The sequence below is a fragment of the Dendrobates tinctorius genome, unplaced genomic scaffold (assembly GCF_039654945.1).
Source record: "Dendrobates tinctorius isolate UK_male_01 unplaced genomic scaffold, ASM3965494v1 ptg000090l, whole genome shotgun sequence".
Lineage (NCBI taxonomy): Eukaryota > Metazoa > Chordata > Amphibia > Anura > Dendrobatidae > Dendrobates > Dendrobates tinctorius.
The window spans coordinates 4110001-4124218 of record NW_027361758.1 but is presented as its reverse complement, the minus strand read 5'-3'; the positions used below and the strand labels follow the sequence as shown (position 1 = coordinate 4124218).

The following is a 14218-nucleotide window of genomic DNA, read 5'->3' as shown; positions in this document are numbered from 1 at the left end:
ATTTTTATGCCCTTAAATCACAGAGATACGGCACACAAAAAACTTGATAACTAACATTTCCCACATGTTTACTTTACATCAGCACAATTTTGGAACCAAAATTTTTTTTTCTTAGGAAGTTATAAGGGTTAAAAGTTGACCAGCGATTTCTCATTTTTACAGCACCATTTTATTTTTAGGACCACATCACATTTGAAGCCACTTTGAGGGGTCTATATGATAGAAAATACCCAAAAGTGACACCATTCTAAAAACTGCACCCCTTATGGTGCTCAAAACCACATTCAAGAAGTTTATTAACCCTTTAGGTGCGTCACAGGAATTTTTTTGAATATTTAAAAAAAAAAATGAACATCTAACTTTTTTCACAAAAAAATACTTCAGGTTCAATTTTTTTTATTTTACCAAGGGTAACAGGAGAAATTGGACTGCAAAAGTTATTGTGCAATTTGTCCTGAGTACGCTGATACCTGATTTGTGGGGGGGAATGACTGTTTCGGCGCATGGCAGAGCTCAGAATGGAAGGAGCGCCGTTTGACTTTTTCAATGCAAAATTGGCTGGAATTTAGATCAGATGTCATGTCACGTTTGGAGAGTCCCTGATGTACCTAAACAGTGGAAACCCCCTACAAGTGACCCCATTTTGGAAACTAGACCCCCCAAGGAACTTACCTAGATATGTGGTGAGAACTTTGAACCCACAAGGGCTTTACAGAAGTTTATAACGTACAGGGGTACAATTAAAAAATCATATTTTTTCCACAAAAATGATCTTTTCACCCCAATTTTTATTTTCCCAAGGGTAACAGGACCCTAAAAGTTATTGTGCAATTTGTCCTGAGTACGCTGATACCCCACATGTGGGGGTAAACCACTATTTGGGCGCATGGCAGAGCTCGGAAGGGAAGCAGCGCCTTTTGATGTTTTTGGCTGGAATTGAGATCGGACACCATGTCGCGATTGGAAAACCCCTGATGTACCTAAACAGTGGAAACCCCCCACAAATGACACCATTTTGTAAACTAGACCCCCCAAGGAACTTATCTAGATGTGTGGTGAGCACTTTGAACCCCCCAGTGCTTCACAGAAGTTTATAACGCCCGGGCGTGAAAATAAAAAATTCGTATTTTTTCCACAAACATGATCAATTAGTCCCCTATTTTTTATTTTCCCAAGGGTAACAGGAGATATTGGACCCCAAAAGTTGTTGTCCAATTTGTCCTGAGTATGCTGATACCCCATATGTGGGAGAAAACTACTGTATGGGCACACCTCGGGGCTCGGAAGGGAAGTAGTGACGTTTTGGAATGCAGACATTGATGGAATGGTCTGCGGGTGTCATGTTGCCTTTGGAGAGCCCCTAATGTACCTAAACTATTGAAACTCCCCACAAGTGACCCCATTTTGGACACTAGACCCCCCACAGAACTTATCTAGATGTGTGGTGAGCAGTTTGAACCCCCAAGTGCTTCACAGAAGTTTATAACGCTCGGACGTGAAAATAAAAAAATCCTTTTTTTCCACAAAAATGATATTTTTGCCCCCAATTTTTTATTTTCCTAAGGGTAACAGGATAAATTGGACCCCAAAAATTGTTTTGCAATTTGTCCTGAGTAGGCTGATACCCTACATGTGGGGGTAAAACACTGTTTGGGTGCATGTCAGAGCTTGGAAGGGAAGGAGCACCATTTGACTTTTTCAACTCAGAATTGGCTGGAATTGAGATCAGACGCAATGTTGCATTTGGAGAGCCCCTGATGTGCCCAAACAGTGGAAACCCCCAATTCTAACTCCAACCCGAACCCCAATACACCCCTAACCCTAATCTCAGCTTTAACCCTAGCCCTAACCCTACCCCTAGCCCTAACTCTAATGGGAAAATGGAAATAAATACATTTTTTAAATTTTATTATTTTTCCCTAACTAAGGGGGTGATAACGAGGGGTTTGATTTACTATTTATGGCGGTTTTTATGTTTGACAGCTGTCGCACGCTAAAAGACGCTTTTTATTGTAAAAATAGTTTTTGCATCACCACATATTGAGAGCTATAATTTTTCCGTATTTTGACCCACCGAGCCATGTGAGGTCTTATTTTTTGCGGGACGAGTTGACGTTTTTATTGGTACCATTTTCAGGCACGTGACATTTTTTGATCGCTTTTTATTCCGATTTTTGGGACGCAGAATGAACAAAAACCAGCGTTTCATGAATTTCTTTTGGGGGAGTGCGTTTACACCGTTCCGCGTGCGGTAAAATTGATAAAGCGGTTTTATTCTTCGGGTCAGTACGGTTACAGCGATACCTCATTTAGGTCTTTTTTTATGTTTTGTCGGTTTTATGCAATGAAAACTATTTTATATAAAAAAATAATTATTTTTGCATCGCTTTATTCTGCGAGCTATAACTTTTTTATTTTTTCGCTGATGATGCTGTGTGGCGGCTGTTTTTTTGCGGAACAAGATGACGTTTTCAGCGGTACCATGGATATTTATATGCGTCTTTTTGATCGCGCGTTATTACACTTTTTGTTTGGCGGTATGATAATAAATCATTATTTTTTGCTTCGGTTTTTTTTTATTTTTTAAGGGGTTCGCTAAAGGGGTTAACTAATGGGACAGTTTTATAGGGCGGGTCGCTACGGACGCGGCGATACCTAATATGTGTACTTTTATTGTTTTGGTTTTTTTTATTTCTAAAAAATGGATTATTTTGGGGAATATTTTTTTTTTTTTTTTTCTAATTTATTTGGCGATTTTTTTTTTTTTTTTTTTTTATTTTTTTTTTTTATTTTTTTTTTTTAATTATTTTAACACTTTTTTTTTTTTTTTTTTTAACTTTATTAAATAGTCCCAGGTGGGACATCACTGTCCTGTGACAGATCGCTGATCTGTCACATCACAGATCACTGTGACAGATCAGCAATCTGTCACAGGCATTGAAGAAGACTTCCTCTTGCCTGCGCTTTGCAGGCACTGAGGAAGCCAGCTTCCTGAAGGCCCCCGTCGCCATCTTGGATTCGGGGGCCTGCAGGAAAGGAGCCCCCCGCAGCAGCGCTGCACATTACGCTGCCGTGGGGGGCTCAGGGAAGCACGGAGGGAGCCCCCTCCCTGCCGATGCTTCCCTTTAACCCCCGGTACACCGCGATCGTGTTTGATCGCGGTGTGCAAGGGGTTAACGTGTCTGGGCGGTCCGTGACCGCCCCTGACACATTATCACAGCTGACACCCGGCACAATCAGCTGACACCTGGCCGCGATCAGCGGCGCTCACCACGTGGGCGCCGCTGATCGCGGTAGACGTACTATCCCGTCCATGGGCATAGGGGCCCGGGTCCCATGGATGGGATAGTACGTCGGATGTCAGAAAGGGGTTAAACTATATACATTCCTTTCATGTTTTGAATTAAGAACAGTGTGCTATGTTCCCAATGCATGGAAATAATCACAATCTTTATACTAGTTTTTAACTCATGTTTTTGAACACAGTACTGTACATTTTTCTGTATGGGGGATAGCCTGCCTCTCCAACTAAGCCATACCCTTTTTTTTTTTTTTTTTTTTTTTTTTTTTAAGTTGCAGAAACAGTGTAAACAGGAGTAGCAGCTTTAGTAGCAAATACGACATGCACAAAAACTGATGTAAAGCCAATGAAAAATTTCCTACATCGTATTTCCAATGTAAAGTTGTGATTTGTTAATTATTTCAGCCTATATCACTTTACTATTCTGTTTTTCTTTGCAGGTTTAATATTTGTCCTTTTGATAAAGGAATTCAAGCATTATCAATGGTTTTATTAAGATAACAGTTTGGGACAACTTTGGATTTTGAATGAGAACATGAGTTCACTAAAGCCGAGTGGGCTTAAAGCTCCTTCCAGAATAGCAAAGCCAGGAGCTGTAACGACAAAGTCATCCACTACTTCTGCTGCTGCTGGTAAGAATATTACGATTCTGATATGGATTTTTAAAGTAAATGCAACATTCTTATCAAGTTTAAAGGGAATCTGTCAGCAGGTTTTTGCTTCCTTATCTCAGAGCAGCATGATGTAGAGAAAGAGACCCTGAATCCAACAATGTATCAGATCACTGGGTGCGGCAATTCTGACAGAGTTTTTAGATTAAGCATGCAGCAGAGCTGAGAAAGCTAACCCCGCCCACACCAGACTCTGTATTTACATGGTCTGTTGACCATGACCTGTACTTGCAAACCAGATATTCAAAACAATGATGTGCTAGTGATAAAACCTTCGGTGTAAGTAAAACGGCACACAGCTTGATACGAGACATACTTAAATTCTGTGTTTTAACCCCATCTCATGCTGTCTTCAGGTTAACCTGCTGACAGATTCTCTTTAAAACAGGGCTCCCCAACTCCAGTCCTAAAGGCCCACCAACAGGTCATGTTTTGAGGATTTCCTTAGTATTGTCCAGGTGATAATTGCATCACCTGTACAATACAAGGGAAATCCTGAAAACATGACCTGTTGGTGGGCCTTTAGGACTGGAGTTGGGGAGCCCTGTTCTAAAAGATCTATTCAATAATGTATGCAGTATCTATTGTGAAATCTGGTGGCAGATTTGGTTAATAATATAAATTAGGGCTAAGCCAAAATCTTAAATCTTTAATTTATTTGCTAAACTTAATCCAGATAAGTTTAAAAACAAACAAGAAGAAAAATAAGAACGCCACTCTCCTCCCTTGACACTTCTGTGGTGGTAATGATTTCCTGCACTCCTGTTAGTCTCTGGCCATAAAGTGCCATCACAATAATGTGATTGCCACAGAAGTGCAAGGGATGGCAAGTATGATTATTTTTTCTATTTTGTTTATTTAGCTCGTTTCTACAGGGAATTATGCAAAAAAAAAATCCACATCTAACATAATGGAAGTGGATACCCAAATATATAACCAGAGTGGAATTATACATAGGCATTCCTAAATATAAGCTCTGGAGTCTATAAAGTACAGTTAGACTCTCAAAACACAAATAAATAAATATATATATATATATATATATATATATATATATATATATATATATATATATATGCTGGTATAGTGTAGTGCCTGCGACATGGGAGACTGGGGTTCCCGGCTCTGCCCTGTGGACCAAAAAATTTTTTATACCAAGGCTCTTAACACTGTGATATGGCTGTTATAATGTAGCGGTTAAAGTGCACAACCACTAATGTGGGAGACTGGGGTTCAAATCCCAGCTCTGCACTGTTGGAAATAATATACCAGTAGTGGTCCTTCCTTGGGCAAGACTACTAACACTTGACGGCAAGTTACTTTATGAAACGCTCACCCTGATGACATGGCTATATCGCCCCCATGGTACTCCCTGATGAGTCAAACGAAATGCGTCGGGAGAAGGGGGTAAAGTGTTCACGGTTTAGTATGGATGAAGTATCTAAATGATCGAGTTCCTTCCACATGGTGAAACCGTTCTATTTTATGAATATGCCCTGTCTTTGTGTCATGGTTGGTCCCCTCCTGTGAGAGGGTAATTAAGGTGTTCACTGCTAAATGAGGATATTTTTTTTTTGTATTATTACTTTGTGACACCTATCAAAAGTATCTGCTGTTTAAATTAACCCTTGATATTGAGAACCTCCAGATGGTTTCATGAATAAGGGGATTAGGGGTTATTTAAGCTAGTGTGCAGACAACTGTGACGCATCAAAGTCTGCCACATAGATCAGTTTACACATCAAGTGTTGTAGCAACTACAGTATAAAATGGTCAATTATTGATGCAGACCCAATGATATGCTACTTTGTGGGTGTTACCTACCATAATACTATGAGGTGGACATAGGTCTGAACACAACATTGTCTAACTGACAACGGCCTAGTGGGAAAACTGAAGTATTGTGATACTGGACGTCATTTGTTGGTGTTGGATAAGGCTACATGGTGTAGTTGACATTAGCCTGGTGGTTAAATTGCAGCATTGTAATACTGGGCATTAGCATTAGATCCGATTTTTGCTGTTATCTGTTTGAGCTCTAGGAACTCTTTGCTACAGCTATCTGGATCAATACTTTTTTTTAATTTCACCAGCTTTTTCGTGTTTGTTTTTTTTGAGCACCTTGCACTTTATTTATATTGGATATTTTTATGTGTATATTAATAAAAGTTATATCTTAATCCAAATTGCTGATATCAATCTAAAGGTTGGATGTACCATTGCTATAGTGCCTAACTCGATAAACATGAGTGTCACAAAGAGTCATGCCAGCTCGGACGTCGCCCGGATTAACAAGGTCTGCGTCGGATGTCAAGGAACCAGGACAATCTGATGATAAATGGTCTACTGGACCAAACCATACATGGACAAGGCAAGAGAACCTTGATCTGATGAAATGCTACTATAACAGCAGGCCAAGTGAGAGAGGCTATAATGAAGCGTATGAAGAAATTCTGCATGTCCACTGACTGAGAAACAACTAGTCACCCAACATTTCAATATCATAAATAGAAAGCTATTATTCCAACTTGAGATGGATCCTCTGCACTGCAGATCCTAACCACATGAAGACCTGAAAGAACAATTTGTGCAACCCCCTGAAAATCCTGATCCAATTCTGCAACTAGAGAGCACTGCGGAAGATCTTAGATAAATACCATCATACCAGTGATAGGCTGTCAAGGCTCTGCAAAGAAACACAACCAGACAGTATGCTAGAAGATGCCAATAGAGCACTTGCATCGTTAACTACCACCAGCATGACTCAGACTGATTTATGCTACTGCCTCATCAATCATGGAAATGTTTGTCTATACAACCAGCAAGAACAACAGAAGTACGGGGCCCCCTTGGAAAAGACGACTGGAGACAAAGATCAAGGTGACACGAAGGGAAGTCGGCCAACTAACAGAAAAACAGAAGGGTGTAAAGATCAAGAATAAGACCAAGCTGGACAAGTACCAAGGCATGACCCCCAACTGAAGCCCAAGAGACTGCTAAACAGAGGCTCACAGCACTTGCTGCAAGACTAGGCAGATACACTAGAGAAGCTGATTCCAAGAAGATAAATGCCCTGTTCTCCAAAGAACCATTCAAGGTGTACTACCAACTACAGAGTAACAGCACAAAGGCAGCAACTCCACCAATAGCAGAGACTGAACAATACTGAGAAGGAAAACACACACATCAGTGCAATGTGACTACAAGTTCTGAGAATGAAACGCAGCAATCACCTAGAGCAAGAACCAATGCAGAAGCAGACATCCAACAGCGGGTCAAGAACATGAAGACTTGACAGCACCTGGCCCAGACATGATCCACACCTACTGGCTAAAGAAATTAACAGCGGTACATGAACACATGGCAAAGCAGATGAGCCAACTGCCAGAAGCAGGCAGGGAGATCAGATCTCAACGATGACATCTCTTCTCCCGACATCTACGTGCCGAGATCTCCATCTGCGCATGCGCCACCCCGGCAGCTATTTTCCCAGACTCCACCGCATAGGAATCCATGAAACGGGGGGCTCTGGCCTTTCACAAAATGTCGGCAAAGCCCCAGCAACACCGCCGGACACCCCCCTCATCCCAGCTTGTGGCCTGCAGCAACGGTACCGGTAAATTATATCCGTATTCTAAAACGCACCCCCATTTTCCCCCCAAATTTTGATATATAACGCACGCATATATGTGTGTGTGTGTGTGTGTGTGTGTGTGTGTGTGTGTGTGTATTTTTTATATATATATATAATCATAGAATTGGAAGGGACCTCCTGGGCCATCTGGTCCAACCCCCTGCTCAAAGCAGGATTCGCTAAATCATCCCAGTTAGATGTCTGTCCAGCCTCTGTTTGAAGACTTCCATTGAAGGAGAACTCACCACTTCTCGTGGCAGCCTGTTCCACTCATTGATCACTCTAACTGTCAAAAAGTTTTTTCTAATATCTAATCTGTGTCTCCTCCCATTCAGCTTCATCCCATTGCTTCTAGTCTTTCCTTGTGCAAATGAGAATAAAGTTGATCCTTCTACAATGTGACAGCCCTTTAGATATTTGTAGACCGCTATTAAGTCTCCTCTCAGTCTTCTCTTTTGCAAACTAAACATTCCCAAATCCTGCAACCTTTCCTCATAAGACAGGGTTTGCAGACCGGTCACCATTCTGGTCGCTCTTTTCTGAACTTGCTCCAGTTTGTTGATGTCTTTTTTAAAATGTGGTGCCCAAAATTGGACACAATATTCCAGATGAGGTCTGACCAAAGAGGAGTAGAGGGAAATAATGACTTCACGTGATCTAGACTGTATGCTTCTGTTAATACATCCTAGAATTGCATTTGCCTTTTTTGCTGCTGCATCACACTGTTGACTCATATTCAGTGTGTGATCTATTAGTATACCCAAGTCTTTTTCACATGTGCTGTCACTTAGCCCTATTCCTCCCATTCTATATATGCTTTTTTCATTTTTATTGCCCAGATGTAGTACTTTGCATTTCTCCCTGTTAAAAACCATTCTGTTAGTTGCTGCCCACTTCTCCAGTTTATTTAAATCTTTTTGAATCCTCTCTCTCTCTTCTCTAGTATTAGCTATCCCTCCTAGCTTTGTGTCATCAGCAAATTTAATCAGTTTACCCTCAATTCCTTCATCTAAATCGTTGATAAAGATGTTGAACAATACAGGGCCCAGGACAGAGCCCTGTGGTACCCCACTTGAGACATTCTTCCAACTGGATGTGCAGCCATTTACGACCACTCTTTGGGTCCGATCGCTAAGCCAGTTATGAATCCACCTAACAGTTGCCTTGTCCATTAAATACTTAGTCATTTTTTCAATAAGGATTGTATGAGAGACTTTGTCAAATGCTTTGCTGAAGTCAAGATATACTATATCTACAGCATTTCCTTGATCCACCCAATCAGTAATACCATCATAGAAGGAAATTAAATTAGTCTGACATGACTTATTAGTTACAAACCCATGCTGACTCTGTTTAATCACTTCATTCTTATCCAGGTATTGACATACATGTTGTTTAATAATTTGTTCAAAGATCTTTCCTGGTATAGAAGTCAGACTCACCGGCCTATAGTTGCCTGGGTCCACCTTCTTCCCCTTTTTGAAGATAGGAACAACATTTGCTCTTCTCCAGTCTTCTGGCACTTCTCCTGTTCTCCAAGAATTTTCAAAGATTATGGAGAGGGGTTCAAAAATTTCTTCTGCTATCTCCTTCAGTACTCTGGGGTGTAATTCATCTGGACCTGGAGACTTGAATACATTTAGGTTAGCTAAGTGTTTCCTCACTATCTTTCTGTTTATAGATATCCTGGATTCTTCTATTCCCTTAATAGGACAGTGAATAACAGTTGATGTTACATTTCCTTTCTGAGAGAAAACAGATGCAAAATAGGAATTTAAAAGTTCAGCCTTCTCAACATCCTGCCTTACCATTTCATCATTTTCATCCTGTAAAAATCCTATAGCATCTTTGACTTTTTTCTTTTACTTTTGACATATCCCCAAAATCCTTTATTATTGCTTTTGACATCTCTTGCAAGCCTCAATTCATTTTCAGCTTTAGATAATCTGATTTGTGCCTTGCAGGTTCTGCAGACAGCATTATATTCTTCTTTAGATATGCCTCCTTCTTTCCATTTTATAAACATTTTTTGCTTCCTTTTTAGCATGTGCTTAAGTTCTGTGTTCATCCATTCTGGTTTCCTTAAATGCTTCCTATTCTTCCCTCTTTTCGGAATTGTTAACAACTGTGCTTTGAGAATTTCATTTTTCAAGATTTCCCATCCTTCCTGGACATTTTTGTCTTTAAGGATATCCAGCCATTGGATCCCTCCAATTCTCTTTCTGAATCCCTTAAAATCTGCCTTTCTGAAATCTAACCTTGACGTCTGAGTCTTCACAGGTCTTCCGCCTCTAGTTATCCAAAATTCTATATATGTGTATATATATACGCGCATATATATACACACACACACTATATATGTACGTACATATATACACATCCATATATACACACATAAATATAAATGTGTGTGTATATATATATATATATATATATATATATATATATATATATATATATATATATATATATATATATATGTGTATATATATATATGTGTGCGTGTGTTCCTCATAGTTCCTTCATCACGCTTCAGACGTCCATTCCCTCCAGGGAATCGTCAAGCACGTGCCGCCATTCAACACGGCGTTCCTTGCTGTCAGGAAGACAGCCCCCATCTCTCCCAGATGGGGCCTTCCAAAACGGACCAACCAGGGCCCTGCATTCACCTCATGTGACCTACCCTGGCCACCTTATATGGTCCGTAGCCACGCCCACCGGGGGTCACATGGCTATAACCTCATCGCAGGTCCTTGAACCACTCATACACACTTTATAACAAGTGTGAACTGCATCATATATTGCCAGATATTTTTATGGTATTTCATTCCATCACTCCTGTGGTGGGTCTTTAATATTTTTTTTTTTTTTTTTTTTTTTTAACTATTTGGTTTCTGCTTTGAAGTGTAGAAAGGTTTTTTTTCCCTTTCTCTGTTTGATGGCCTTGTCCAGCGTTAGTTATTTACCCTGCATAGTAATGCCTGCTCTGGCCTTGTGCTAATTGGTTAATTACTGATTGTGGCCTTTTGGTGGCTGAAGCTAGCAGACATTTCATTTCATATATATTTAGCTCTGGTTGGGATAGCACGCGTGCGGGCTCACGCGTGCAACAGATATTAAGTGCAACGGGATCAAGTGTTTTGCAGTTAGACAATGCAGTTGGACAGGGCAGGAGACAGGTAAGGTGCATAAGTTTTTCATGCACGCATGCTTCTTGGTCAGTCGTACTACATATGCATTGATCATATCAAACTGCTGCTTTTTTGTCTTCACCTCTGCTTTCTAACAACTCGCCTGCCCTTTTACACATTCTGTGCACTCTCTGCATATCCACCCCTCCCTTTTCCCCTCTCCCATGTATAACTCTGAGGCTCTATTGACGTTTCTTACCCACACCAAACCATCCAAAACCACCATGCAGCACTCAAAACGTTCATACAAATCATCCCACCACCTGCTTTTTCTGTTTTTTCTCCTTTTAATAGTTGCAGGTGACATCTCCCCCAACCCTGGGCCTCCCTCCACCAGCATACGTTACTCTCCTCCATCTGCATATAGAAACCCTGCTAATCTTATTAACATTCAGTGCATGCCTTCTCCTCTCACTTTCCAATGTGCTCTCTGGAATGCACGGTCTGTGTGTAACAAACTGACTTACATTCACGATCTTTTTCTCTCTAATTCCCTTAACCTTCTGGCTATTACAGAAACCTGGATCCAGCATTCTGACACCACCGCTGCTGCCGCTCTCTCGTTTGGTGGGCTAAAATTTTCACATACCCCCAGACCTGAGAACAGACAGGGTGGAGGTGTTGGTTTGCTCCTTTCATCACAATGTGCTTTCCAGGTCATCCCCCCGGTTCCCTCACTTACATTTCCTTCCTTTGAAGTCCACGCCGTCAGACTCTTTAAGCCCTTCTCCTTACGAGTGGCGGTCGTTTATCGCCCTCCAGGCTCCTCCCGCCAGTTTCTAGACCAATTCACCACCTGGCTTACTCACTTTCTATCCTGTGACATCCCCACCCTCATCATGGGAGACTTTAACATCCCCATCAATGATCCGCTCTCCCAGTCTGCCTCTCATCTTCTTTCTCTAACTTCTTCATTCGGCCTCTCACAGTTTACTAATTCTCCTACACATGAGGACGGGAATACTCTGGACCTGGTTTTCTCCCGTCCCGGCTCGCTGCACGACTTTACTAATTCACCCCTCCCGCTCTCGGACCACAACCTTCTTTCCTTCTCTGTCAAAAATTGTCTCCTCACCAGGAACACCCCCACTTACCACACTTATCGGAATACACGTACCATTAATACCCAACAGCTTAGGGACAATCTCCACACATCTTTAGCCCCCATCTCCACCCTCTCCTGTCCAGACATAGCATTGTCACACTTCAATAATACACTGAAGAATGCCCTAGATGAAGCAGCACCTTCTATACGCAGAAAGACCCGACACAGACAACGGCAGCCCTGGCACACAACGCAAACACGCTTTCTTCAGCGCTGCTCGAGGTGTGCAGAGCGGCAGTGGAGAAAATCTCTCTTAGCAGAAGACTTCATCCACTATAAGTTCATGCTCAAAACCTATAACTCTGCCCTTCATCTGGCCAAACAATCCTACTTCACCACCCTCATCACCTCACTATCCAACAACCAAAGACGACTTTTTGAAACCTTAAACTCCCTCCTGAAACCTAAAGTACAGGCCCCCATCACCAACCTCAGCGGTGAGGATCTGGCCACTTATTTCCTAGAAAAAATCAACCACATCCATCAGGATATCTCAGCCCTATCTCCTCAGTGCCTGGATCCCCTTCCCTGCCGCACCTCAAGCTCACTAGACATCTTTGAGCCTGTTTCAGAAGAAGAAGTTTCCAAGCTCCTCGCTTCTGCTCGGCCTACAACCTGCAACAGTGACCCTATTCCTTCACAGCTCCTGCAGTCTCTCTCACCAGTGGTCACCACTCACCTGACTAAAATATTTAACCTCTCTCTTTCTTCAGGTATATTTCCCTCCTCATTTAAACATGCCATCATAACCCCTTTACTTAAAAAGCCATCCCTGGACCAGAACTGCACTGCTAACTACAGACCTGTCTCTAACCTTCCCTTCATCTCTAAACTCCTGGAACGCCTGGTCCACTCCCGTCTAATCCGCTATCTCTCGGATAACTCTCTTCTCGACCCCTTACAATCTGGTTTCCGCTCTTTACACTCTACTGAAACTGCCCTCACTAAAGTCTCTAATGATTTAATAACAGCTAAATCGAAAGGTCATTGCTCCCTGCTGATTCTCCTGGATCTCTCTGCCGCATTTGACACTGTGGATCACCAGCTCCTCCTCACTATGCTCCGCTCTATAGGCCTCAAGGACACGGCCCTCTCCTGGTTCTCCTCCTACCTCTCTGACCGCTCCTTCACTGTATCTTTTTCCGGCTCCTCTTCCTCTTCTCGTCCCCTTACTATCGGGGTCCCGCAGGGCTCAGTCCTAGGCCCCCTCCTCTTCTCTTTATACACTGCCCCTATTGGACAAACAATCAGCAGATTTGGGTTCCAGTATCATCTCTATGCTGATGACACCCAATTATACACTTCTTCCCCTGACATCACCCCTACCCTAATTCAAAATACCAAGGATTGTCTGTCTGCTGTCTCTAGCATCATGTCCTCCCTCTATCTGAAACTAAATCTCTCTAAAACTGAACTTCTTGTGTTTCTCCCCTCTACTAACCTCACTCTACCTAACATCGAAATAACCCTGGAGGGTTCAACCATAACTCCCAAGCAGCATGCACGCTGTCTTGGGGTCATATTCGACACTGAACTTTCCTTTACTCCGTACATCCGATCACTCAGTCGCTCTTGTCACCTGCATCTTAAAAACATCTCCAGAATCCGACCTTTTCTCACCTTTGAAACTGCTAAGACTCTTACTGTCGCTCTTATTCATTCTCGCCTGGACTACTGCAACTCTCTTCTGATCGGTCTCCCTCTTACCAAACTTTCTCCTCTCCAATCCATCTTGAATGCGGCAGCCAGGGTCATATTTCTGTCCAGCCGCTTCACCGATGCCTCCATCTTGTGCCAGTCATTACACTGGCTACCTATTCGCTACAGGGTCCAGTATAAACTCATCTCTCTCACCCACAAAGCTCTCCACTGTTCTGCACCGCCTTATATCTCCTCTCTCATCTCTGTCTATTGCCCTACACGTGCCCTCCGTTCTACAAATGACCTAAGACTAACATCCCCCGTAATCTGAACCTCGCACCTCCGCCTCCAAGACTTCTCTCGTGCTGCTCCAGCTCTCTGGAATGCACTTCCCCAGGCGATCAGACTGATACCTAGCCCTGACCTATTCAAGCGCGCTTTGAAAACCCATCTCTTCAAACAAGCCTACCACATCAACTACCCAGCAAGCTAACTTTGCCCTGTTCCCTCCTTCCAAATATTATTCTGAATCTGCACCCTACTATTCATCTGTCTCCACACCCTTCATGCACAGGATAACTGCACTTGATACTTGTCTATTGCACTTAAACACACGGGCTGATGACCGGATCATGCAGCTTTATATGAAAATCCCTATTATAATTGCCAGACCTG

The 14218-nt window shown here is 42.2% G+C and overlaps 1 protein-coding gene across 9 annotated transcripts in view; it reads left to right on the top strand.

The window, feature by feature from the left end:
- CLIP1 (CAP-Gly domain containing linker protein 1) overlaps positions 1–14218 on the top strand; it is a 231158-nt gene that overhangs the window by 31953 nt on the left and 184987 nt on the right. For all 9 annotated transcript variants that reach the window (XM_073586024.1, XM_073586022.1, XM_073586020.1 and 6 more), the window contains exon 2: positions 3742–3933. In XM_073586024.1, coding sequence (XP_073442125.1) covers positions 3837–3933 — 97 coding nt within the window. In that variant the 5' untranslated portion in view covers positions 3742–3836. The remainder of the gene's footprint in view (positions 1–3741; positions 3934–14218) is intronic.